We start from the raw sequence: 25,422 nt of genomic DNA, 5'->3' as shown, positions 1-25,422 counted from the left end.
GCCATGCTCCGCGCTTAGAGCCGGGGGTAAAGATGCGAAGGCCTCAGGGAGGCTGAGTGCTGTGGCCTTGGAGCAGAGGACAGCCTGGTTCTTGCCTCCCACTGAGTGTTCTTAATCAGAGCACTTGCTTTCTGGAGTTTTATCCCCTGAGGCCACAGTCTTCAAATAGGAACAGCCTTCGCCTCAGCTCCCAGCAGTGGCCAGGGACCTGGGTTCAGAGCCCAGCTGGTGGAATGGGGGTCCCTCCAGGCGAAGAAAAACGTGCCTCCCACGGCATTTAGGGCCCCGTCTGCCCAATGAGACCAGCACTCTGCGGGCAGACGCCCCAGGGATGGGTGCTCATTGTTACCCTGCCCTCCCCGCTCTCCTCTCCAGGGGTGCTCCAGTGAAGGGGCCCAAGGGCCTGGGCACCTGGAGCTCAAGACGTGCTCACCTCCTCCACTCCTCCTCCGTCTCCCAGAACTCGTAGACCACGAAGGTGAAGCCATCAGCCAACCTCACGGCAGCGATGCTGTGAGAGAGGCTCCAGGTCGGGGCTGCCTCGCTGCCCCCTCAAGGCAGGGGCCCCAGCGCACACCCGCCCCCCCAGACTGTTCAGTTCAGCGAGTATCCCTGCCCCCCACCAGAAGGCCTGGCCCCTCACTGAATGAATTACAATGAAATGACACCGTAAAAGGTGTCCTAGTCATTTAAAAATCCTACCTTTAAAAATAAAAGCATCTTTCTCCTGCCAAGCGGGAACTGGCCGCATGGTGGCTGGGGGAAGGCCTGCCAAGGGTCAGTGGTCCGGCAGGCCCCCCCCCCATCACTCCCGCGTGACCTGTGGGATTGCCAGGCCCCCTACCGCCCCTTAAATAGGGCTGATCCTACCTGGGCCCGGGGAGGGGGCAGGGGGCTGCCTCCCCGAGTGTGGCTGACCTGGTGGGGAGGGGGCGAGGCTCTCAGCTGCCCTGTCTCTAACCCTGTCCTCCTCTGGCCCCTCGGCTGCGCTCTTGCTTTCTCACAGCCCCGCAGAACGAACCCCAAGCATCCCACGAGGAGGAGGATGCTGTCATGGGTGGCATTCCCCGTATAATTAATTACAGGCGATCCCAGCCCTGACGGCACAGGAGAGAAGCAGGGGGAGAGGCTAATGAGATCATCTCATTAGTTCATTATGCCCCAGCCTCAAACGACACGTGGGGCTGCGGGCTTGCACTCTGGGAGAGGATGGGGCCCACGTGTCCCCCACTCATCAGACAGTAACCCTTTGCCGGACACAGATGGCGCTGCTTACGAGGGATTGGGTTCATGTACGGTTGGTTACTGGAGACGAAAGCCACCGTGGGGACTGCATTAGTCTGGCTGACAACACACGGATGGCTTTTAGGGGGGACGCCTCTGCAGGGGCGGGAAAACAGGCAGGCATGGGGTACAGGGAGGACAGTCCTCCCACACGCAGGCATGAAGCCCCCCCCCCCACCGTGTCCCGCCTCCGCTCCCGGGATCACCCCCACCTGGACGGCAGCACCTCGATGCTAGCTTGACTTTAATGTGTCCCCAAAGGCCTGTAGGATGCCCCCGCCAACACACCCGTGCTCTCCTGACCTAGCTCGGCACACAGCACCATCCTCTGGTTTCTGAAGCCAAAGACTGTCCGACTCGGCCTGGCCTCCTCTCACCACCTCCCTCCATCCCAGCCATGAGCCAGGCCGGTCTACTCTGTTCCAAAGCCGGGGCACGGGAAGGCCTGTCCCTCTAATGACTGTGGGGCCCCTGCTGGCCCCACTGTACCCTGGTCTCCACTCAGCCCTTCTTCACACGGAGACCAGACCACGTCTGCCTTGTGCTCAAGCATCTCCCACACGGTCCCGACTAGCCCCCATCCTCTCCGCTGGTGTCACTGTCAGGCCACACCAGGTGCTGGCTTGGCCCCCAACCACGGCACCCTGGCTGCCGCTCCAGGTCTTGGCACCAACTGGTCCCCTCAACCCGGAGCAAAGCCTCACTGAAGCCTTTGAAACCCTGTCTCCAGGATCCGTCTTCCTGGCCTCCACTGCACCTGCCCCATCAAGAGCCCTCTTTGTCTGCCCCTCTCCCTCCCAGAATAAATGCTCAGCTAGGGCAGCCGCCTGCTTCCTGGCTGGATCCCCTGAAGCAGGGAGAAGGCGCACATGCTCTCAAGGCCGAAGCAAGCAAGCTGGCCAGAACCAAGGCAGGGACCCAGGCCGGACCTGTTCCCCGGGGTGAGAGATGGGGGCGAGAGCCTGGGGCCCTGGGCCAGCAGCCCTCTCAAGGCACCATCAGCAAGGCTGAGAGCTCCGCTTGGCCGAGGGCCCCGCCAGCCTGGGTGGCTGGGAGTAAGTGGGGGAGGTCCCAGGGTGGGGGGAGCGGCCGCGCGCCCACAGTGAATGCAGGCCTAGCCCCTCACGTCCACCACGCCATCCTCACCTCCGGCAACCCCAGGGACGGCGAGGAAGCTAGAGCCAGGCAGTGTTTGTGCGCTGGGGCAAAGCCAGGAGCAGCGAGGGGCTTCCCTAGGCCTCCGTTTGTTCTCGGGAGAGCCTGGTCCTGCCCCGCCCCCCCCCCCCCCCCCCCAGGCAGAGCTGCCCCCGCACACTCACTGGAAGCAGTTCCCGGCCCCGGCGGTGCCCCGCACGTACTGGCGCAGGGAGTCCACGAACTCGCTCAGCTGCTCAGGGCACACGGCCATCTCCTGCCGGACCAGCTGCAGGTGCTGCGGGGCCGCAGTGCGTGAGCGTGGGCGCCTGTGGGGCTGGCAGCTGCCCCTCCCTGCCCCCCCCCCCCCGGTGTCACAGCCCGTGCCCCAACCTCCCCTCAGGACAGGACCATTTGGCCCAAAACCAAAAAAACCTCCCATGTATACACACGCCCTTCATTCTTACACAAGAAAACCAGCTATAAAGAACCAGGACTTCAGAGCTAAAAGCTGCCCGTAACCCCAGCAACGCAGGACACCTGACAAGGGTGTTTAAAGAGGCTCTGAAAGGCACTCTGGTCTAAGACGTGACATCAGCACCCAGCTAAATTCACTTCCGCTGCATTCTGTGTTTTGGTGTCACTGTGCTGATCGCTTTGCTCTGAGCCAAACCATTTTTGATCAAAAAAGACCCCTGGGAGGGGCGGGGGGCCAGGAGCTGGGGCTGCATGGCCCCTGGTGGTGGTCCCGGGATCGGGGGTGTCAAGGACACAGAGCTGCCGGTATCGAGTCCTGGCTCAGGTAGAGATAGGGCCACAGGAGAGGGCAGGGAGGGGGCAGGCCTCACCATGTTGGTGCCTTCCTCATCTGTGAGGCGCTGCTGAAGGTCAAACCAGAGGGTCTGAAACAACAACGCACGAAGACATGTTGGAGACAGAGGCTGCCTCCCCCAGGGAGGCCTCCAGGACCACCACAATGAGACTGGAGCCCAGAGCCAGTGCCCAGAGCCATCAAAGAGCTCCAGCCTCTCCACCCCATGGTTCCAGGGGCTCTGGAGTCCCCAGGTGGCTGGAAAGGGCTCGGTCCACCCTCCGTACACAGTGCTAGCTCTGAGGGGGGCTGGTAAGCCAGGCTGGGAGACAGACTGGAGGAGGCACAGAGGCCCACCAGATCTGCTGCAGCGGGCATTCTGCCAGCTGGGGAGGGTAGTCTTGGATAGGCAGCAATGGGGGCTTGAGTCTTGAATCCAGGATGCTGGGGTTTTGCCACAGCCCTGAGATTCCCCATCAACTTACCAGTCACCCCGAGTCATAACCCCTGGCGCCTCGTTAATCTAACGGTCTGAATGGGCTGGTCTGCTATCACCGGCTTCCCACAGGCCTTGAACTAAACACGTTACAAGTACGTCCTGCTGAACTGTCCACACTGAGGGAGGAGCTGCCCCACCGCAAGCCCCGAGGAAGCAGGAACTGCGTGCAGGCCGAGCACAGCCCTGTGTGGGGGTCTAGAACCGGGCACCTGATGGCTGCTCTTGCTGTTTCAGAGCAGACAACCCCGGGCTCCGAAGGCCACAACAGCTGGGCGAGTGCTCAAGACTGGGTTTGAGCCAGGGTCACTCTCCTCCTGACGCACAAATTCGTGATTCTTCTTCAGCCTGCGCAGCCCTCGAAGGCCACCCTGTGCCTTTCCCTGTCCATCCTCCATGAGGACAGCCCGTGTCTCCAGCACAGTCGCGGACCTGGGTCTTTCCTCTCCCGTGCAGAGGAGGCACACGTGTGAGACATATCAGCTGGTCAAGGAAACCAGCAAGCAGTAATCGTGCATGTGACTTGTGCAGTCACCACCTTGGAATTCTTCAGAATGTCTGAGCAAGGGGCCCTGCATGGTCCTGCAGAAAGTACTGACTTCTCAGAGACACGTGGCTGCCAGGAGCTTTACAGGTGGCAAAGGCGTGCCTGGCACATTATTTTATAACCGCCTGGGGGGCTCCTGGAGGCAGAGGCTGCAACAGGTTCCTCTGGCTTCCCGCCCCCAGCAGGGCCACGGAGGGCGAGGATGGAGGCAGGGGGCTCAGGGGAACCCATGTCTTCCCCGCCCCCTCCAGCGCCCCATCAGCCCCACCCAGGCAGAGCGAGCAGGCACAGGTTGGCACACGGAGGGCGGGGCCCTCCACCGGCCCGGATTGGCTCCCACTGGCGGCTTGGACCAATCAGAGGCCAGAAAGAGGGGCCCCGCCCCGTCTCCCGGACACCCAGGTGCTCGGAGGTCTCCAGCCAGCTGGTTGTTAAGGCGACCGGGTGCTAAAAATAAGCTTCAAAGAACCTCCCTCTGGAGGCGCTCCGGGTTGTTATGACAACGGGGCCGCAGGGTCCCGCCGAGCAGTTTTCCCACCGCCCCCACTCAGCGCCGGCTTCACGGGAGGGGGATCCCACCTCGGCCTCCACCCTGCAGGTGGAGCACCGCCTCCTCCCTCAGGCTCCGCTCCAAGTCTGGCCTCAGCCTCCCTCGGCGTGGGGAGCCCCGCTCCCACGAATCCCTCCGAACCCCCAAACCCATCAAAGTATTTTTTGCCCTTTTGCAAAGATGTAAAAAATTCAGCGAGGTAGGAGACACGGAGAATGGCTGTAAGGGCCGAGCTCGGAGGGAGCTGCTCCCCGGTGCGGAAGGCAGACCGGTAGAGCGCGCGCGGACGGGTTTTGGTGTCAGAATATCCAGTAACCAAGGCCAGCAACTGCTCCCCGGAGATGCTCACCACACCGTAGGCTCCCGGCTAGGCCACTAGGACCATTTTCTTTAATCCTCATAACAACGCTGGGAGTACTATTCTGAGTATTTCTCTGAGGTGAGAGCAGGAATCGGAGGCCCAGAGAGGGTAAGTCACTGGCCCAGGGTCACACAGCTGCTAAGTGGTACAGCCAGGATTCAAATACAAGCAACCTGACACCTGAGCCCATTGGTAAATCTTGAGGCAACCTGTTGTCTTTCTGCCAACAAATAGTCATTTTTCAGGCTGAACTGTTTCCTCTCCAAAATCCTATGTGGAAGGGCCACCCCTCAGCACCCGAGCATGTGACTATGTTTGGGAATAGGGCCTCTGCAGAGGTAATTAAGATGAGGTCACAGGGGCGGGCCCTGATCCAACTTGACCGCTGTCCTCGGATGAAGGTCAGGACGCAGACGCACACAGAGGGAGGACCGAGGGAGGACCGAAGGCAGTGTCTACAGGCCCAGGGGAGAGGCCTCAGGGCACAGCCGCCCTGCCCACAGCCTCATCTCAGTCTAGGAGCTAAACCGGGCTGTGCTCTCAGCCCCGCCGGTGGTAGGGGTTCTGGCTGCTGGGGGAGACTAATGCAGTCCTACTGGGAGCACCTGCTGAGTGCTGAAACATTCTCTCAGGACAGGATTCTGTACAGACTGAGCCATTTTCCATTACCCGTGGAAGAGCCAAATCGTATTTGAAAGAGTTCATGAATGCCGCTGGTCATTCGGGATGTTTCTAATCTCCCCTGGGACGTTGCCGTCCCTCACCCTCCACCTTTTGGCATCACCTGCCCAAGCCAGGCCCACCCTCGAGCAAAGTCGCAGGAAGCCTTGTCACCTCTCCATCCATGCCCCTGCTGATGGGACATATTCCCCCTAGTCTTGTTCTCCATTCCTTCGTGCCCCCTGGTGGATGTCCTCTCCAAGGTCCCTGGCTTCTGTCCGGACTCCAGGCCCGACCCTACACTCCCTGGGGGGCAGGGGAGAGGGGTGACGGCTAGGAGGGCTTACCTTACTTTCCAGCCGTCCTATGAGCTCTGCCAAGCGGCTGATCTGGGCTTCCAGGCCCTCCTCCTTGGGGTCCACAGCAACTAGAGAAAGGAACAGAGATGCTAATGGTGGGCAGGGTGAGGCTTGGGGGAGGGGAGAGGAGCCTTCAGCCTTCCCAGTCCCTCCTGGAGGCCCAGGCTGCATCTGGGCCACCGCCACTGCTCCCCACCCCAGGCCCCCACTCTCTCTCACCAGATGGAAGAGTCTTCCCTTGTTCCGTGGCCCCCAGCTTGGGGTTGGGGGCATGGGGGGGCACGGCACTTCCAGACCAGGTCTCCACTCCGCCGTGGCTGGGTTTGCTGTGGTTCTGTCTGCAGTTTGAGTGAAGGAAACACACATATGAGGGAAGCCACACGATCCTAGCCACACTTGGCTTTGGCAAACATGAAGCCCCTGCTGTGAGCGGACACGGGCACAGGTGACCCAGTGGACCCCATTCCTGTGAGGTCGCCACAATGGCCTTGGTTTCCCCAAGGAGAACACGAGGCCCAGAGACAGGTGCCTTCGGCAAGACCACGCAGCTAGCGGGACAGTAGGGATCCGAACTTGACCACATTTAGGACGACAGAGCCCAGGCTCTGTGCCCAGGGGGTTCCGTTCCAGGCCTGACACTGAGCCAGGCTCCCACCCCACTGCAGAAGTGACAGCTTCCCCTCCCTGCCTCACTAGGAGCCCTGTGGTGTTCGCAGTCTTGTGGGTTGGGGGGGGGAGCCTGGTTTTGTACCAGCTAGACAGCCCCCCCTCTGAAAAAGGGAGCCCTAAGACACGGTTCAGAAAGGGCATAGAACAACACAGAAAAATCTATGCTCCTGACCCCAGCCAGGCCCCGTGTTCTGTCCCTGTCCACTGTCCCCATGCACACCGATGCACACACAAGTGCACAGCCCCGGCACGCCCTCACGGGCACACGCGGCTCACCAAGCACAGAGCCTGGCACAACAGCAGGGGCTCAACCCATGCTCGGTGAATGGCCAAACGCCCACGTGCAAAGAGATGGAACACTCACCACAGACACACGAATACACCCAGACACACACACGCCGCCGTGCACACAGCCAACGCGCCCTGTCCCGGGCCGCCTCCTGCCTTGCTACGTTCCAGACTTTGTCTCCCATGATCCCGAAAGCTCGGTAAGCCTCGCCCCTGTGCAGCAGGGCCGCCCCAAGTCTTCTGGGGAGGGGAGAGGCTGGCAGAGTCTTTGAGGTGTCTAACCTGACGCTCCACACACCATACCGAATTCAGGCCCTCAGAACACAAATGTGCGCAGCGGGAGGCCCGCAGCGCCTGCGTCTGGACAAGGCAGCATAGGGGGCCCGCGGCCTGGAGACAGAAGAGCTGAGATTCAGGGCAGTTTGGGGGGGGAGAGCATGTGGAGATGTGACTCCCCATCACGAAGGGCTCCCTCTGCCACCAAGGTCCCAAAGGAAGTTCCCAGCACGGGGCCGGGCAGGTGTCCGCCCTGACACGTGATGGGGTTGGCACAGCACAGGGAATCAGCCACCAACACCTGTCCCAAAGCAGGAGAACACACGCAGCTTGTCATCCAGACAGTGACCAAAAAAGGAAGGAAATCTCCGTGTCGGCCTCCGGAGCTGGCGCTGTTCACCCTGGGGACCCTCCGAATCACAAGGCTGAGCACGGATGCAGAGTCAGCAACCAGGGACTCCAACGCAGCGGGCACAATCGGGGCCAGGGGTCTGGTGATATGCCCGAGGGGCCCAGAGCAAACACACCTTGGGAACAGCATCCTCGAGCAGCCTTTGCCCTTCTACCTGGCTGGGGCCAGCCCTCAGCAGCCACAGATCACATGCTCCAACCCCCACGGGACAGCCACCAACACCCTGGCCATGGCGAGCCTCTGCCCCTGCAGACGCCTGTCTACCTGTATGGCATCTTTATGGCCCCTCTGCACCAGACACATCGGCTGTTCTGGAAAGAAGAGGGGAGTGTGCCTCAACTTGGGTCAGCACCAGGGAGCCGGCCTGCAGGGAGAACTGCTCCTCTCCGGACCCCAGGTGGGCCTTCCCCACACAGATGCTTTTCCTTGCTTTTGACATGCAGACAAAGCCTGAAACCACTTAAGTCACTTCGCTTCTCTTTCAATCCCTTGGAGAAAGTCAGGATTTGGGGCTACTCTTTCTTCAAAGCCTCTCTTTGCAACCCCAGTCTCTCCTGCAAACAGACGGAGGGAGGGGAGGACTCGGGCTTCCAGGACATTATGCAACAGGTGCTTGGCCTTCTAGCTACTTCACTGACGGCACATGGAAACTTCCCCAGTTATGGTCACCCCATAGTTTCCTAAAGTAATTTCACTTTTCAAAAACGAGGCAAATAATAGAACAGTCTTGGGTAAACAATACCGTCAGTGAGTGTTACAGGGATGTGGCAAAACCGATCAGAGTCTGGGGAACAGTCTTAACTCTGTGTGCGTACACAGGGCACGCAGGTCCTGCACGCACGCACGCACGCCGGAATTCTGCACGTGTAGCGTCTCATTCCATCCTCACAGTCACTGAAGAGGCAGGTTTATCACCATCCCTGCTTTACAGTTGGGGAAATAGAGGCACAGAGAGGTGCAGCACCTTGCCCAAGGTCCTCCAGCTCCCAAGCAACACACAGCCCCAGCAAGCAGCAGATGGCCGTGTGCGACACAGCCCCAAGTGACACGGTGAGGTCCCAGGGTCGCACCGGATCTGGCTGGTCTGCTCCTCGATGGCCTCCACCGCGCTCTCCACAGAGCTCAGCAGCGACTGGATCTGATTGGCCGTCTCCTTCAGAAGAAAGCGTGTCACAAACTGGTCCACGTGGCTCCCGCCCTCGTACACCTGTGGAGGGAAGGGAAGGGGCAGATGGGAGAGCGGTTACAGGGGCACTGAGGTGGGGGGGTCTGGCACAGAGCTTGGGGGGCTCGTGGGGCTGGTGTCTGCCTCAGGAGGAAATGGGGACCCCGGTGCCTCCTGCGTCTGGAGAAGAGTAGAGCTCCTGCAGCAGGACACGGGCTATGGATTCGAGATGGAGGTTTGAGCCCTGGCTTCACCACGTCCTAGCTCCTCACCTCTGTGACCGTGATAGGAGTCACTCTAGCGTCTATCTGACAAGGTCAGACGGAGGACCGAACGACCAAATGTATGCAACATATGCTCGGTGCCGAGCCTGTCCCATAGCAAGTACTCAATGAGCAGCAGGGGCTGTGATAAAGATGACCCGCCGATGATACAGATGATGGTGGGGAGGGTACTGGCGGTGGTGGTGGTGGCGGTGCTGGCAGTGACGGTGGTGAAGACGATGGTAGTGACAAAGGTGGTGATGATGGTGACGGTGGTGGTGATGGTGACAGGTGTGGTGGTGATGGTCATGAAGATGATGGCAGTTTTCAATGATGGTGATGATGGCGGTGATGGCGGCGGTAGTGGTGAAGATGGTGCTGGTGGGAGGTGGTGAGATAAGCGTGCTCATTGGTGGTGGTGTTCCGGATGTTCTTGTGGACACGGATGAGGTAGGGCAGAAGAAGAATACACAACCCAACCGCCTCCCTCTTCCAAGGAGGATTCCTTGGGCTCCTGGGCCTTCACGACGCTACCCAGAGAACTGAAAGACTCAAGAGCAACCAGAGAGGTTCAAATGGCTCCTCTCAAGAAGATGCCGGAGACTGCGTCTCAGAAGGAGGGGGCAGCAGGGAGTCTGGGGGGAACCGAGAGAGGGAGATTCAGAGGCCATGAGAAGAGGAACTTGGGGGGAGAGGACAAGGACGAGGCTTTCCACAGATTTTGCTCTGTGGTGTGAGCCAGAATCTCCCCTTCTGTCAAGAGTGCAGCAAAGACATTTCTCAAGGCTTCTGCGTCCAGCTGAGATCGCCTTGGCTTCAGAAGGCTTTGCGGTTGGACTGAGAAGGTTCCGGCTTAGCCGGGTCACTCGAGGATGATAAGGATCAAACAGCACCGTGTTGGGGACGCTGGTCCCCAAAACGCTGTGCAGCTCTCACGCCTCTCTGCCAAGATCCCACCCCTCCTGAGCCAACCGCCCGGCCCCTGGGAGCTCTGCCCTGTCCCCAGCAAGGCGAGGGAAGCCCGGGCTCTCAAGGACAGCAAATTAAGCCATCCATCACTCTGACTGGGAGTTAATTAGCAGTGAGTGCACAAGGGAAACGTGGCTAGAGACAGAGAGGGAAACAGAGGCAGGGGTGGGGAGCGTGGGGACGAGAGGCGGGTACACGCAGGGAGGCGTGTGGAGGTGGACATCCTGTGCCAACGCCGGAGACGAGCCCTGACAGAGAATGAATCTGTGGCAGAAGCCAGATAAGGCTCTGGTCACCTAATGCATTTCAGTGACTGATTATCATCCCCCGCAAACGGGTGAAACCACACTCAATCCAGTGATCAATGGGCCCTGGAAAAATGAACGGCCAAGAAGATATAATGTGGTAAGAATTTAAATGCAAAGAGAGAAAGCCTCCTAGAAACCATCAGGCAGAAAAATGAGCTGAAGTGAGTGTGTTAGAAGTGCCCAGATCGGGGCGCCTGGGTGGCACAGCAGTTAAGCGTCTGCCTTCGGCTCAGGGCGTGATCCCGGCGTTCTGGGATCGAGCCCCACATCAGGCTCCTCTGCTAGGAGCCTGTTTCTTCCTCTCCCACTCCCCCTGCTTGTGTTCCCTCTCTCGCTGGCTGTCTCTCTGTCAAATAAATAAATAAAATCTTTAAAAAAAAAAAAAAAGTGCCCAGATCTGTGGCTGAGGTTGCAAGGATCCCCGAGTGTAACTGGTTAGCTGGATTCCAGAAAGACGAGTTATTTTCCAAGGAGTGAAAATCAGGCTTTACAGATCTCTCCCCCACCATCATCAGTGCCTCAGCCAGAAGACCAGAGGGAAAGGATCCGACCTGGGAATTCTGTACCGTGCAGATACCCGACAGGGAGACCTCAGAAACTGCAAATCTCTGAAATGCTACCAGATGAGTGCCTTTCCAGCAAACGAGTCCTAGGAATTTCCCCCGAAATATCAAGGGTCGAATCAAAGACAGAACTCTTGACTGGGGAAGTCGTGAGAAGTAGCAACAGGGACCGCTCCAATTACATTCAAAGTTACACAGGTCAGGAAATGAAACTACTCATCATAGCTTAATTCTGATCACACTGGATTACGTCAATAAAGAGGGTAGAATATGGAAAAAAGATCTGAAGACCTCAAATGTCCTTTAATTCCACAGAGAGGCATAGAAAGTGTTTTTTACTAGCTGCATATAAAAACAGAACGAAGAGCGCTCACAGCGCCCGTTTTCGAGGTGGCCAGTGCAATGAAAGCTGCGAGGTTTCCCTTCGAAATCCCAATCCGCGCTCCGGCAAAGCCGACCATCACGCGGTAAACCGTCCGACGGACAAAGGAAGCACCAAAATGGGAAGCGTAAAAGATCACTACGGTCGTCAGAGCAGACGGACTGTAACCATAAAAACAAGCAGAAAGCGGCTAAGTTCCCTCCTGTAAACACACAGTCCCCGTTGATGAAACGAGAGCCACACGGAGGCACCTCGAAACCAAAACAGCACCAAAAGATTAAGAAAAGCAAGTCTGCAAAAAATCCTGCCACCAAATTTGGTCAGACGAACAGGACAAGTCGCAGTATCCCTCGAAGATGGGATTGCACGGTATTGCACAAGACAAGAAGGGTCAGGATATAACGGCAAAATCTAGCAGAGCAAGTGCCGGGCGCTCCTGACCCTTCATGCAACAGAAGAGAGAAAACAGCTGTCAACACGGCAATGCAGGGGCGCCTGGGCGCCTCAGTTGGTTGAGCGTCTGCCTTTGGCTTGGGTTGTGATCCCAGGGTCCCGGGATCGAGTCCCGCATCAGGCTCCTTGCTCAGTGGGGAGCCTGCTTCTCCCTCTGCCTGCTGCTCCCCCTGCTTGTGCTCTCTAACAAATAAAACCTTAAAAAAAATTAAAAATAAATAAAAAACAAACACGGCAGTGGGAACTCAGATGGACACAGCCACTTCATAAAGTAATTTTGCTTTATATCAGAGCCTTGTACTGCTCATATTCTCTGACCCGGTAATTCCACTTTTGATCATCCATCCTTAAGAAATCATGCAAAATGTGCATAAATGTTTATGTCCCAAGGTTACGGTATTATTCATAATAGCAAAAACCTGGTAATAATCTAATATTCCCCAAAGAGAAGGAACAGTAAGTACATTTAAATATGAATGTTTAAGAAGATGCTTCTGCAGTTTTAATAACATGGGAAAAGTGTTAAAATATTAGGTGGGGAAAAAAGCAAAAAATAAGTTTTTGTGCACAAACGATATGAAGTGTATTAAAGAAATACACAGGGGGACAAAGGCTCAGAGGGAGTGAGGCACCGAACGAACGAAACAGTGGTGAGCGACGGGGGGAGTTAGAAATGTTTCGAGGGGCGCCTGGGTGGCACAGCGGTTAAGCGTCTGCCTTCGGCTCAGGGCGTGATCTCGGCGTTATGGGATCGAGCCCCACATCAGGCTCCTCTGCTATGAGCCTGCTTCTTCCTCTCCCACTCCCCTGCTTGTGTTCCCTCTCTCGCTGGCTGTCTCTCTCTGTCAAATAAATAAATAAAATCTTAAAAAAAAAAAAAGGTTTCGAAATTCTTCATATTTTTCTCTATTTCCTAAATTTTGCACGTTGAGCATGTAGCATTTATAGAGTAAAAACATGAAGTCTATAGGCATCAAACAACATGGCTAAGGGAACACACTAGAAATACAGAGACTAAATCATTAAGTGTGGCAAGTCAGCTCACCACGGCCCCAGAGGACAGATGAACTGGGCGGTAAGCAGGGATGGAAAGAGCATCGCTGGGCAAGTGTGCAAGTCTTCAAAATGGACGAGAGAGATTATTACCGGGTCTCCTGTCTAGTACACCCTCTGGGCTAAGTCTTCCCTTGCCTTGGAGCTGCTCTTCAAACTCTGAACGACGTAGAATAAGGACGGTATTTCTCAACTACAGAAGCACATGAATTTTGTCTGGTAGAATGCAAGGGATTGTCACTGTCACTGGGGCCAGGGGCCAATTCTGCATTGATTCAAACTCATTCCAGAATTCCTGGTTGCTTCTCTCCATGGTGTGTGTTCCGTGAACGCTCCTTTCAGCTAGCTGTGACACCTTACCCGTTCTCACATTAATTCACGAGCCCTTTAAATATTCATATTCCTCATACAGAAAGTAGAACGCTAAGACGAATAACGAAAGCCACTCTTAACTTCATTTTGACTATTCAGTCATGGAAGTAAAGTCAACGTGAAATCATGGATACCTTTTTAAATAAATAGAGACAACGTGGTAAATGACAGAAAGATTTTGTGTGAAAACCTGTATACCCAACCCAAGTATTTATAAATGAGTGATGTGAACTCTATTTCTGGGATTAAAATTATCAAAGAAAATTCGTATCTGTGGAGACAGGAAAAAAAAAAAAAAAGCCTTCAGGGCTTAAGTGATCTTCTCAATTTTGAAACCAAAACTAAAGGAGTGACCGGTGAGGAGTGCTGCGAGGCTCAGTCGGTTAGGCGTCTGCCTTCGGCTCAGGTCATGATCTCAGGGTGCTGGGATCGAGTCCCGCATCTGGCTCCCTGCTCAGTGGGGAGCCTGCTTCTCCGTCTGCCCTTCCCCCCTGCTCGTTCTCTTGCTCTCTCAAATAAATAAAATCTTAAAGGAAACAAGGAGTGGCATGGTGATATTATTAACATCTGTAATCTAAATAAAAATGCTGGGGTTAACAAAAATGAGAGAACGTGTGGATTTTACGTTTGTACGAGACACACGTTTCCCCTCTTTACCACCAGTCTTTCAGTAATACACATGTCCTAACGCAGAAGGGACAGCCAGTTTCAAATTTCACATTCTGGAAAGTACGACCCACATCTTCCTCTCGGGCATCCACGAGGTCTTCATCAAAACAACTCAAGCACCGTATCTGAGGAAATCACACCCTGTGTGAAGCAGCGAGGAGACCTGGCGGGCTGCTCACTGCCGTCCCCTCCCCATCCTTGCACAGTGAAGCACCCGCGAGCGGGGGGGACGCGGCAGAGGTCAGGGAGAGTGAGGGAATCACAGCCAAGGTCAAGGGTTAAGACGTCAAGGCTGGTGATCAAAAGAACGGAAGCGGCGCCCTTCACACGGGGAAAAGAAGAGCAGCGACCACCAGCCCGCGGACTTTGGCCGGAGCAAGAATGCTGCAAACCGCAGCTAAGGGAGGAAACATATCGGGAGGTGTAAAGCCGCGGGTCAAGGGGCTGCTTATGAGAAAATAAAACAGACACCGCGGGGGCGCCCGGGTGGCTCTGCTGGGTAAGCGTACAACTCTCGATTTCAGCTCAGGTCGTGACCTTGGGGTCATAGGATCTGGATCGAGCCCCAAGTCAGGCCCCGCACTCAGTGGGGTGTCTGCTGGAGCTTCTCTCTCCTCCCTCTGCCCCTCCCCTGCTTGCTCCTGAGCTCTCTTTCTAAAACAAAATCATAAAAAAAAAAAAAAAAAACAACAAAACGGGCAAAACTGTCAAATAGAAGTTTTTAAAATGTAGCAAAATAGGACCAAAATTAAAACAAGACTCGAGCTATAGAAGCAGATGTTTGGTGGAACTTAATCTGCATGAAGTGCCCGTTTTGGGTCAAAGAAGGTTTTAGATTTTTAAAAAAAACCAACAACATACCACGCATGACTGATCACGAAGCTGAATGCGGTCCGTGACAGTTTTGTTCAAACCTGCACTAAAATGGACACAGAAAGTCAAACACTTAACCCAGGAATCTGTGAAAATACTCCCCGTCCCCTGTGCAGGACCTGGACCCCAGCCTCCTGGATAAATCCTTTCTGTTTTTGCATAGGAAAAGGGTTCTGCGGTGAAGCTGACTGCACACAGCAGTCCTCCTAAACCACCACCAATTCATTCCCGAATGAACGTGCCACCTTAATTTCCGAGAGAGGCAGAGAGAACGGGCAGAGCTGGGACAGAGGGGCAGGACGTCCGTAGGGGTTTCTCACGGGAAGTGAAGGGTTGTTCAACAGCAGAGACTAAGAAGAGAAGCCACCCCACCAATCGCTGAAGAAAGGCAATCTGAAACACTCACTACCACCGCCTAAGATGAAACGTAAGGAAGGGAAGACAAAAATGTATTTTTTTTTAAACAGGCTGAAGAGGACTCTAAAATAAGAGCTGGTATTAATATTGTAATTAGCGGAGAAATACTGGAGAGCCGCACTTGGAAATCGCGAGCACAAGCCTGCCTGACGCAGCAGTAGCAGCAGCGTGGGGCCTCGGAAGCCGGAAGCCGGGGGAGGAAGGCAGCAGGCCGCGCCCCCAGATAGGAGGACCGCACCCCAGACATGACGGAGCTAAGCGCACTAGTCCCCAGCTCCCGCCAGGACGGTGCGTCCAAGTGAGCTGAGTTCCCGTGGATCGATGGGGAGAGGGAAGCGTCTGACATCACCAACGAGCTGCCTTTTTACCAACAAAAATCTGCTAGGAAACAAGCCAGAAAAGGAAATGCCCCCCGCGCCTGCCAAACCCCAGTCACCATTGCCGCTGAGAAACGCCCCGAGGGCCACTCTGAGCATATGGGGCACGGGCCTTCCCAGGGCAGCATCTCCGAAACCTGCCCCAGTCCCAGTGGTAAATGTTAACGTCCTCTCCCTGACGGAGAATGAGGTCTCCCCAACCAAGAGTTAGGACCACAGACCAAGAAGGACCCGAGCACGTGGGTGATGCCTCCGGATGGCATCGCCGGGAGGCGGCCCCCCCTCCAGGAGTCCCGGGTGGGTACATGGGGCGCGGCCCCCGGCCCCTCAGGCGCGGAGCTGGGCTGCTACCCCGGTCCGGGCAGGGATTCCAGAGTCTGGGGTCTCCCCACGCTCCCCTGCAAACCCACTGCCCACCTGATTCGTTCAGCACGTCTGAAGTCCAGGCAGACCAACAATGACGGGCAACTGGTCTTACACGATATTTAAAATACACTCTAAAAAAGACAAGACTCGCAGTAGGGGGGCAGGAGGAGAGGAACGGAAATACGAGTGCTTCTTTGAGACGGAGAGAAAGAAAGCGCTTCTCTGACAGACGCCGGGCAGTGACTAAGTACCATTTGAAAAAAATGTACAGACTTCATCTTACTTCCGTCCGGGCAGATGACAGCTGGCTAATGATAAAACAGTCACCTGTGCTTTGTGCTGGGGCCTGTGCTAAGCAGCTTAGAGACCTTACCTCAGAGTCCCTCTGAGGACTGTAAGGTGAATGTTACATTCCACAGATGGAGAAACTAAGGCTCACGGGGGTGGGGGGGGGGAAGGGACTGGCTTGGGGTCCTTCAGCCCAGTCTACGTGCCCCTCACTGCATCCCGCTCTCCACTCCCTCCCTGCACCCCCCCCTCAGTGTGCTGCACCCCCTCGGGGCTGACTGGCCCTCCTGGCACTCCCAGGGCGGGCCTGAACTCCACAACAGTGCTCCATACCTCCCGCCAGGTCCCTGCCTCAGCTTCCCCTCTCATTTCGGCCAGCCATTATGGCCATCTAGCTATGACCGCAGGGTTCCCTCTTCTGAGCCTGTCTGCATAGCTGCGAAATGGGGGCCGTGACAGTGTGACCGTGGCTACCCACAGGACTGGCCAGTGCGGGCCCTCAGCAAGCCCAGGGCACCTCTTCTCTGGATGCCTGCCCTTCCAGCAGTCACTGGCCCAGTGGGGTGCAGGCCCGGAGGCTGGGGGTGGGCTGCTTCTGCCCCTGAACTTCAACAGAGAAGGCAGGCCGCCCAGCCCCCAACCTGGCCCCCGCTGCCTGCCTTCTGTCGTCCTCCAGGGCACCCGAGGCGGGGGACAGGGCTGTGGGCAGGGCCACTGGAGCCGCCTCGCCTCCGAGACCTCTCTCTGGGACACTCAGGGGGCCCTGCACTGGGCCTGCTCCCAACACTCAGAGCGGTCCTGCTGCCCGGACAGGGCTCTCACACCGGACACTGTGCAAGCCCTCAGGCAAGGGCGGATGCAGGGCCTTCTGCTCCCTTTCTAGGACCCTGTGCCCGGACCATGCCCAACTCCAGGAAACGGCCTCACGCTCCAGAGCAGGCACCGCGGGACCAGGCCATTCATCAAGCCGCTCCATCCGCTTGCCAGCTTCCATCAGCTCCCCCTGGGAGCCCCAAATAAAGCCCACCCCAGGACCAGACTCACGCAAGGCTTGGCAGCCCAAATCAGGCCCCCTTGGGTGAGGATGCCCTGGAAGAAATCTCAGACCCTGGAGCCCCAGGGGCCGCCCACACCCCCTCACCTTCTTGGTATAGCCCATGGCCTTGAGGACAGAGTGATTCAAGGTCTCCAAGGAGGCCAAGACGTCCTCATAATCCCCCATGTGGTCCACAAAGTAATCTGAGGGAAGAGAAGGCAAAAGTCAGGGTAAGAGAAGGATCCCACCCCCCCTGGGCCCCCCATGTCCCACCTGGGCCCCTGTCGCTCCCCCTAGTCCCATCCCGGCACCCCAGTCCTGGTCCCCGCAGAGCTGGGCACTTACCGCACAGCTCCTTGGTGTCCACGTGGCTGCAGAGAGAAGGAGGGAGACTCAGGCCTGTCCCATCCCATCCGCCCTCCCCCTCCACAGTGTGCCTGGCCCCAGGCTGCCTGCCACGTCTCATCGGTCACCCGTCCTCCAGCCTGGCCTGTGAGTCCTGCTTCATAGATGAGGTCAGGGATGTTGGCCTCCCAAGGACGGAGCAGGGACGCACATCTGCATGTCCCCTGACCCCACCACCACTCACTTCTTCTCCCCCACTCCAGCCCACGTCATGAGCATATGGGACCCAGAATGGGGCAAAGCCAGGGGCTGGGAGAAGGGAGGGAATAGGAACGTGGGGGGCCTGTGACTAGTACAGGCTGCCCAGGGTATCCCCGCCTGCTGGGTCCTCGTGCTCTCGGGGGTCTTGGGACAGCCCTCCTTGTCCCCACCCTCGCCCTGGGTCCCACATCCCCATTCCTACAATGTCAAGAGGATTCTGTCCTTCCTTGGAGGAGACTAAGCCCCTGAATGCCACCCATGCTGGTGACGTGCAGGGAGCAGCCTCAGAACCGAGACGCAATGGTGGGGCGCGCTAGGGGCAGATGCCAGGGGACCTGAGTGTCCGTGCAGGTTCTGATAACCTTGGCCCCTTCTGTGCCCCAGTTCCCTCACTGAGAGAGGAGGGACTGCCCTGGGGGAGAAAGCAACTAGAACCCTAGTCGAGTAAGATGCATCTGGGAGAAGGCTTCTAGGGCCAAATAAATCCCCATTCAGAGGCTTTGGAAGCCCTGCCTTAGAGATTCCTCCAATTCACATCCCATGTTAAATGTTCTGACAAGTCCTGCATGAAGGAAGCCTAGGCTTAAGTGAGGATTTCAACCAAAGCCTCCTTCCCCACCCCCGCCCCCATCCAGCTGGCCCAACACAAAGGGCACCAGGACAATGAGCAAACCACAGCCCTTTCAAAGCTCCCTGGGGGACTGCAGGAAGCGCTCTGAAACCTCCATCTGTTTGCAGAAAACAAGGCCTTCATGGGGTCTGAAGCAGGAAGCTGTTGCCAGTGGCCTTCCCCAGACAAGAACACCTGCCCACCCTGGCCCCCAGCCTGTGCCTCCCAGGACACTCTCAGCCCCAACCTCTGGTCCAGGCCACCCCTGTGCTGGGTCCCTTGCAGGCATGCCTGGTGGCAGCTCCTTGTCCAGACCACCTCCAGCCTGTGTCAGGGGACCCGAGCTCATCAAATCTGCTCCAACCAGCACCCCCAGAACTCTGGTCCCCGCGGCCTGCGTGGACCCGAGGAAGGGGACGGGCTGCGGGGCAGAGAAGGGGCCTGGCCTCATCCTGTCTGGGGAATCCCAGGGAAAGAGTGAGGTTGCCGGGTCTGGAAGTATGAGTAGAAGGTACACTTTGCACTTGACTTACGGATGGCGTCAGGCCAGAGTTTTCGATTAGTTCTGAGATGCAAGTTTGGGGGGCTATGATGGGGCTTAGCTAGATGCCGAGGAGCTGGGTTAGCGTCCGAGAGAGGATTAGCATCTGGTCAGTCTGGTTTAAGGCAGGACTGGTGAGGACCAAGGTCACGGAGTTCACCTCGGGACTGCGGGTGAGCAGGTGTCGGGGTCAGAACTGGGTTGAGAGAGCAGGAGGTGGACGTCACTGACAACTTCCCCTTTTCGTTGCCCTGTGGACACCCTGCAGAACCGAGGCTCTATCCCTTCTTAGCCACGTGTGCTCAGGAAAGACAAACTTGCCAATGAGAGGTCACCACGCCCACTCCCCAGATGGCCCCGGCCTGTGGGGGCCAAACAGATCTGACTTTCGGGTCAGCGAGTGTGGGGATGCTTCGGGTCTCCTGCCCCTCAGGGGAGTGGGAGACAGAGACTGATCACCTCGCTGAGGGGGACGGTGGTCCTCCCCAGCCCCCCCGGACGCCCCAGCCCCAGCAACGGGGGCTTGGCTCACTTGGTGTTGTCGGAGTCGATCGTGTGGAAGAGATCCTCCAGTTCTTTCTCGTTGAGGACACCATCTGCGAAGAAGAGCTGGAACTCCTCCAAGGACAACTTCCCATCGTCTGCAAGGAAGGGAGGAAGGCGATAGAGCAGCTGGTGTCTAAGAGATAAGACATCCCCAACTCCTGACAACTCCCAAATCAACAGATAAACTCCAGCCGGATAATCTCCCGCCGCCCAGCAAGGGCCCAAATTAACTAGAAAACTCCAGGTTGCAGAAAATCACTGACTTCTCCAGCTAATTCCCGAACCACGAATCAGCACCCATTTACAGATAATCCCCAAGCCAACAAACACGGCAAGAAGTAGCGGGTGTGCCGGGGCTCGTGTACCAACACGTTCACCAAGCAGCACCTGCTCCCGGCGGGCCAGGCCCTCTTCTCTCCCGACTCGCCCGACACCTGGGGGCGGGTGCCGTCTAAGAGAGCACCGCACCAAAGCCAGGGGGTCTGATGACCATTCTCTCTTGCTTCCAAATGCCCACATCATTCCCCCATACTGGCATCATCTCCAACCCCAGCACCCAGGTCCTGTCTCAGGGAAGGCAACATCTCCTTTCTCCCTGCCCCATCCACACGGCAAACTTCGGGCCCAAAGCTTCACGCTGTCTGACGTGAAACGGCTGCCCGCAGTGGGCAGGCAGCTCTCACCCTGCCAGAGACCCAACGGTGAACACGCCAAACTGTGTAGGAAGGAGGCGCCAGGCGAGCTCAGCCTCTGTGGGCCTGGGACGCGAGGGACCCCACAGCCGCTGTGTCCCACCAGTCCCCCCCTCCGTCTCACCTCTTCTCCCTCTGCCCTCAGCCCCCCTGGGCACCAGCATCTGCGGGGGGAACGGCTCATGGTCTGGGGGCAGGTGGTCATAGAAAGAGGGGCTCACGGCAGACCACCAGCGACCCTGGGAGAGGCAGTCCCAGAGCGTCCCCCTCCTGCAACTTCTACAGGGCACACCTGCTGAGCAAACTCCTCGATGTTCCCACCCCCTCCTCAATGAGCTCAGACCAGTTCCTGCTGCTCCTTAAAGGAGCCACGTTCGTGGGAGGCCGTGGAAGTCAGGGAGAGGGAAGCCCCCAGCCCTCGGCACAGACCCCCTGCCGTTACTTCCAGCCAGTCTGCAGTCAAAGTCCCTACAAGCCACGTGGCACCTCTGTGTGGATTAGAAAGAGTGGCCCCTTCCTGGTCAGGAGGGAGAGGGGGATCAGGACACAGGGGTTGGGCAGAGGGAGACAATCTCCAGCGGACTCCCCACGGAGCGGGGCTCGATCCCAGGACCCTGAGATCGTGACCTGGGCTGAAACCAAGAATCAGACGCTTAACCGACAGAGCCGCCCGGGTGCCCCCACTCTTGTATTTAAAGGCTCGGGATGACCTCTCTGCTCCCACAAACTCTGCCAGGGCTCAAAGTAGGGCCAGGTACCAGCTCCACGGAGGGAGATGCTCGCACCTTGCCTCAGCTTCCCTCCCCCTGTATTCCCACTGGCCCATCAGGCCTACAGTGTCAGGAGCCAGGAGAGAGGGAGAAAATGTATGTGCGGGAGTGAGGGTGGGCCAAGGGCAACCTCCCCATGTGCCTCTGACATCAGGCTCAAGTTCCCATGCCAGAGGGAAAAGAATTTGTAACTTGCAAAAACAAGAGTTTCCCTCCCCCAACAACGCAGACAAGCACCGCCCCACCCCTACACACAGAGAAAAAAACCAGCCGTGAAAAGGACTTCACGCTACCAGCTGTGAACGACGCAAGCTCTATGGTGGCTCTATCTCGTCTGTGAGAAAGAGGAGACTTTCCAAGTTTTCTCTGGCAAGACTGCTGATAAAAACAAGGAGGCACCGTGCAGAGTCTCGGCCCACACGTGGGCCTCTTTCTATGCATTCAGTCTGCACAAGACTCCCATTGTACAGAGCGGTAAACCGAGACAGCCGCCAAGGGCCCCGCAGCCTCTGCCACCTGGCTCCCAAGTCCATGCTCTCACCCCAACCCCAGGGCAGAGCCTTCCGGCGAAACCCCCACAGGGCTGCGCAGAAGGGCTGAGGCCAAGTCCGCACTCGGTGGACGTGTGCGGTGACAGATTAGTCACGGCTGCCACGGGCACAGCGCAGGGTGGCGGTGGGGGATCTCCCCACCTCCATCTCCTCCCGCCTGTCCAGGCTCGTCCATCCAGTCTGCACTCAGGAGAGCAGGCGGAGAGCCGCCCGCCAGGCCTCCCGAGCACAGTCTTCTGGGCTGACATTTACCTTGACTGTCCTCCCACAGCCCTGATGAACCCCAAGCAGCTAATGAGGGAAGAAGAGCTTCTCGCCGGGCCTCTGCAGCACAGAGCAGCAGGCCGGCACCCCCACTCCCAGCAAGGACGCCAAGCGGGCGGTGCGCAGGTGTCTTCGCTAATGAGCATGAGCTCAGCCTCTGTCACAGCGACCTTTCAAATGCCAGGGCTCTGCCTGTGTCCATGTCCCCGCAGAGAAACGCGCTCTGGCACTCGCCCCTCCATGGGACGCCACCTGCCACCCTTCCAGGCTTCGTGCCCCGGCTGCAGGCAGACCCTGACCCTCGGCCTCCCCTCAGGACCACAATGGGTCTATCTCCATGAAGAAGCCTCTGTCCTGGGAGCTGCCAGCACAGGCCAGCCCCGAGCGCCCGGCCCTGCGATCCCGAAAACTTATGCCAGGTGCCCATAGCCCACCTTGCACCCCCGGCCATCGCTCCTGTGGATGCCCGGGGCAGGGCTGGCACCCACCATGTTGGCTCGCCGTGTGCGCGCCGTCTGCAGCTCTAGCCGCACCTGCGAGCACGCTCACCCCAGCCCCTCCCCCAGACGTGATCCCAATCAGAGTGCCCGCCCCGCTCCCAGCCGAGGATCTGCAGTTCTGCACCTGCGTGCTCTGGGCCGTGCTTTGGGCATCGCTAAAAAGAGGGTGATGCTTCTTACCCCAGTAGGAGCACAGTGAAGCCCCAGTGAGGTCGATGAACGGGTGCGCGGTGGCCGCCAGCAGCCCCCCAGTTGACAAACTCCCCGGGAGCGCAGGCAGGAACCAAACACCTGTTGGTATCCACGCCCACGGTGTCCACGATGCCCCCAAGGTGGCGTCGGGCTCACGGTTCCCCATGGCATGGGCGCCCGGACTCTGCAACACCCCCACCAGGGCCCTCTGTGGGGGGTCCCAGTATCATCATGCCCACTCACAGATAGGGAAACTGAGGCCCTGAGCATTTGCTGACTGGCCTAAGGTCACAGAGATGGCAAGTGGCAGAGCTAGGACTGTGACAGAGAAGGGACTCCACACCCTCACAGGCCCGGAAGCTCCTCCCCGACATCACACACCCACATTAACCCACTGACAATCCCCCAGGGCCACTCAGCGGCGGTGGCCGGGAAGACCTGAGGCCCCAGGAGGAGGATGGGCCTGGCCTCTGTGCAGGCCACGGAGCGAAGTCAAGGGACCCCATGGCTGTGCTCAAGGGGCGGAAACACAGTCTCTGACGGGGCAACATGCGACAAGAGGAGACCCCATCTGTGCCTGAAGGGAGGCCAGCATGCCACCCAAGCAGGGGCGTGTGCGCACACACACGGGTCCATGCACACTCGGTACGTCTGGCGGTCGTTACAGAGCCACGGCCACGCAGATCCGCAGCCGCCCGCGGGGAGACTTGCAGCCAGACGCCCGCTGCACCCCACGGCCATGCACAGCTGCACTCAGCAAGGAATAGAGCCGTTACCTGGAAGCCCACAGACATTTGCGAGGACCTCCTGTGTGTCCCGCGTCGGGCCCACGACAGGGACCAGCCCACATTCCTACTAGCCAGGGGCTCACGATGTGCGAAATGACCACGCGGCCCCAGGCCACGGCACACTGAAGACCCCAAAGAGACGCATCAGGGATCGAGCCCCTCAACCCCCTGCTCAAACCTCGGAGGCTGTTTGGGCCCAGATGCCACGAGCCCTTCTCGAGGTCACTGAAGGTCTCCCACATCCCTCTCCCTCCTCCCTGCTCCAAATGCAGCTGCTGGTGAGAGTCCTGTGTCCCAAGAGGCCTGGGAGGGGCCATTGTCATGCCCAAGGAAGGAGGCAGGGGATGGAGACCCCCAGGCCCTGACTTCCCGTCCAGGTCTGTGCAGCGCCCCCCCCCCCCCACCAAGGCCTCACAGTCCACCCCCAACACCACGGGGGAGGGGTCAGCAGTAAGTGCCACCACCGAGGGTGGGGGGGGGGTGTAGGGACCCAGGTTAGAGCTGCCACCTGTAACTCCAGCCCACGCAGGACAGGCGCTGGGGCCTGAGGGCCTCCTGTTGCCCACCCTTCCCACATCACCTTCCTGCATTTTCCCAACAGCCAAGGACGCAGGCAGGTTAAGTGTTATCAGCCCACTTTAGAGATGGGGAAGCTGAGGCCTGCAGAGGGACTACGTCTTGGCCTTTCTCTGGCCCCAGGAATAAGGACAGCAGTGTTTATAAGAAGCCGTGCTGCTCCTTGCTGCCACTGTGAGGCTCAGGGGGGCCTTGGGAAACTTGGTCATTCTCAGGCCCCCACCTCCCTCATACGGGGTGGGGGGAAGCCTTTCCAAGAAGTCAGGAGAAGTGCAGTGTCACGAATCCACTGGCCCCAGCAATGTGGCACACACATGGTCAGGGAGGACGCCTGGTGTGGGGAAAATCCGGGTGTCTGCAGCACAAGCTCAACTGTCTTCATGTGGCTGGGTGACCCTGAGCGAGTCACTTAACCTCTCTGGGCCACCATGGAATTGTCAAAACAGGAGCAAGAGCACCGAGTGCATTAGGTTGCAGTGAGGTAGACGTGCCAGGGCTGGGAAGGGCCTGGAGTGAGGCTGGGGGCTTCCTTAAGGGGTGGTCCCTGGGCACCCCCTACCTGCTGTGGTCTGGCCCAGCTGCATGAGGGCTGACGTCCACCAAGCATCCACCATATGCAAGACATCCGGGCATCACAGACACCAACTCACTGATCCCTGTGGCACCCCTACTAAGTAGGAACTATGGGCATTCCACTGTACAGACAGGGAAACTGAGGCACAGGGCAGAGCCAGGATTTGGCCTTCTGACTTCAGCATCCTGTAGTTTTAACCTTTAGATGCAAGGCTGTCCATGCCCCTACCCACGGCCCCTTCCCCTGAAGCATCACGACAGAAAGAGCCAGGGCCTCACTCAGGGCACAGCCAGGGAGGGGAACTCACCATTTTTGTCGGCCCGGCGGAAAATCTGCAAAGAAGAGAAGTATAGTCAGCGTGGGCCCCAGGGGGGCAGGTGCCCTCCAGTGGCTTCTGACTCATCTTGGGATCCCACTCCTGGGGTGGGTGGGGGAGCAGCCCCTCCCCCAGGAGGAGACCCCGGCTGGGATCGGGGCAGGAGGGAGGCTTCAGGCAGAGCCCTCCCCGCCGCCCGCGAGGAAGCAGGGCCCACTCTCCTTCTGTGCCGCCAGCCTGCCCACGGCCACACTGACAGACATGCGTGCACACACGAGGACATGTGCACACGCCCATCCACATGCTTGTGGGTGTGATTCCAGAGCCAGCGGTCCCCGTGGACGCACCCACTGCGCTACGCTCAGCCCCACACTCGGCATCCGTGTCCCCCGGACGCAGCCACTGCACCCGTCCCAGAACCTCGCAGGAGCCCCGATTTCCTCCAGGGAGGTCGGTTAAGTCTAAACAGAGATGTCCGCTAAGGGCACTCGAGGC

General features: G+C 58.0%; 1 protein-coding gene across 2 annotated transcripts in view; it reads right to left on the bottom strand.

Annotated features, from left to right (window-relative positions):
* The window catches only part of NECAB2 (N-terminal EF-hand calcium binding protein 2), a 28,580-nt gene that overhangs the window by 998 nt on the left and 2,160 nt on the right, over positions 1–25,422 (bottom strand). Inside the window, exons 2-11 of one of the 2 annotated variants that reach the window (XM_045796096.2) lie at positions 24,919–24,943; positions 19,691–19,799; positions 17,747–17,772; positions 17,507–17,604; positions 8,918–9,054; positions 6,422–6,540; positions 6,191–6,270; positions 3,267–3,320; positions 2,604–2,716; positions 434–511 (exon numbers count right to left, since the gene is read on the bottom strand). In XM_045796096.2, coding sequence (XP_045652052.1) covers positions 434–511; positions 2,604–2,716; positions 3,267–3,320; positions 6,191–6,270; positions 6,422–6,540; positions 8,918–9,054; positions 17,507–17,604; positions 17,747–17,772; positions 19,691–19,799; positions 24,919–24,943 — 839 coding nt within the window. The remainder of the gene's footprint in view (positions 1–433; positions 512–2,603; positions 2,717–3,266; positions 3,321–6,190; positions 6,271–6,421; positions 6,541–8,917; positions 9,055–17,506; positions 17,605–17,746; positions 17,773–19,690; positions 19,800–24,918; positions 24,944–25,422) is intronic. The other variant, XM_087870646.1, reaches the window with a different exon arrangement.

The sequence above is a fragment of the Ursus americanus genome, chromosome 21 (assembly GCF_024610735.1).
Source record: "Ursus americanus isolate L20-20 chromosome 21, mUrsAme1.1.p, whole genome shotgun sequence".
In the NCBI taxonomy this organism is placed as follows: domain Eukaryota; kingdom Metazoa; phylum Chordata; class Mammalia; order Carnivora; family Ursidae; genus Ursus; species Ursus americanus.
This window is presented reverse-complemented; position numbering and strand designations above follow the sequence as displayed.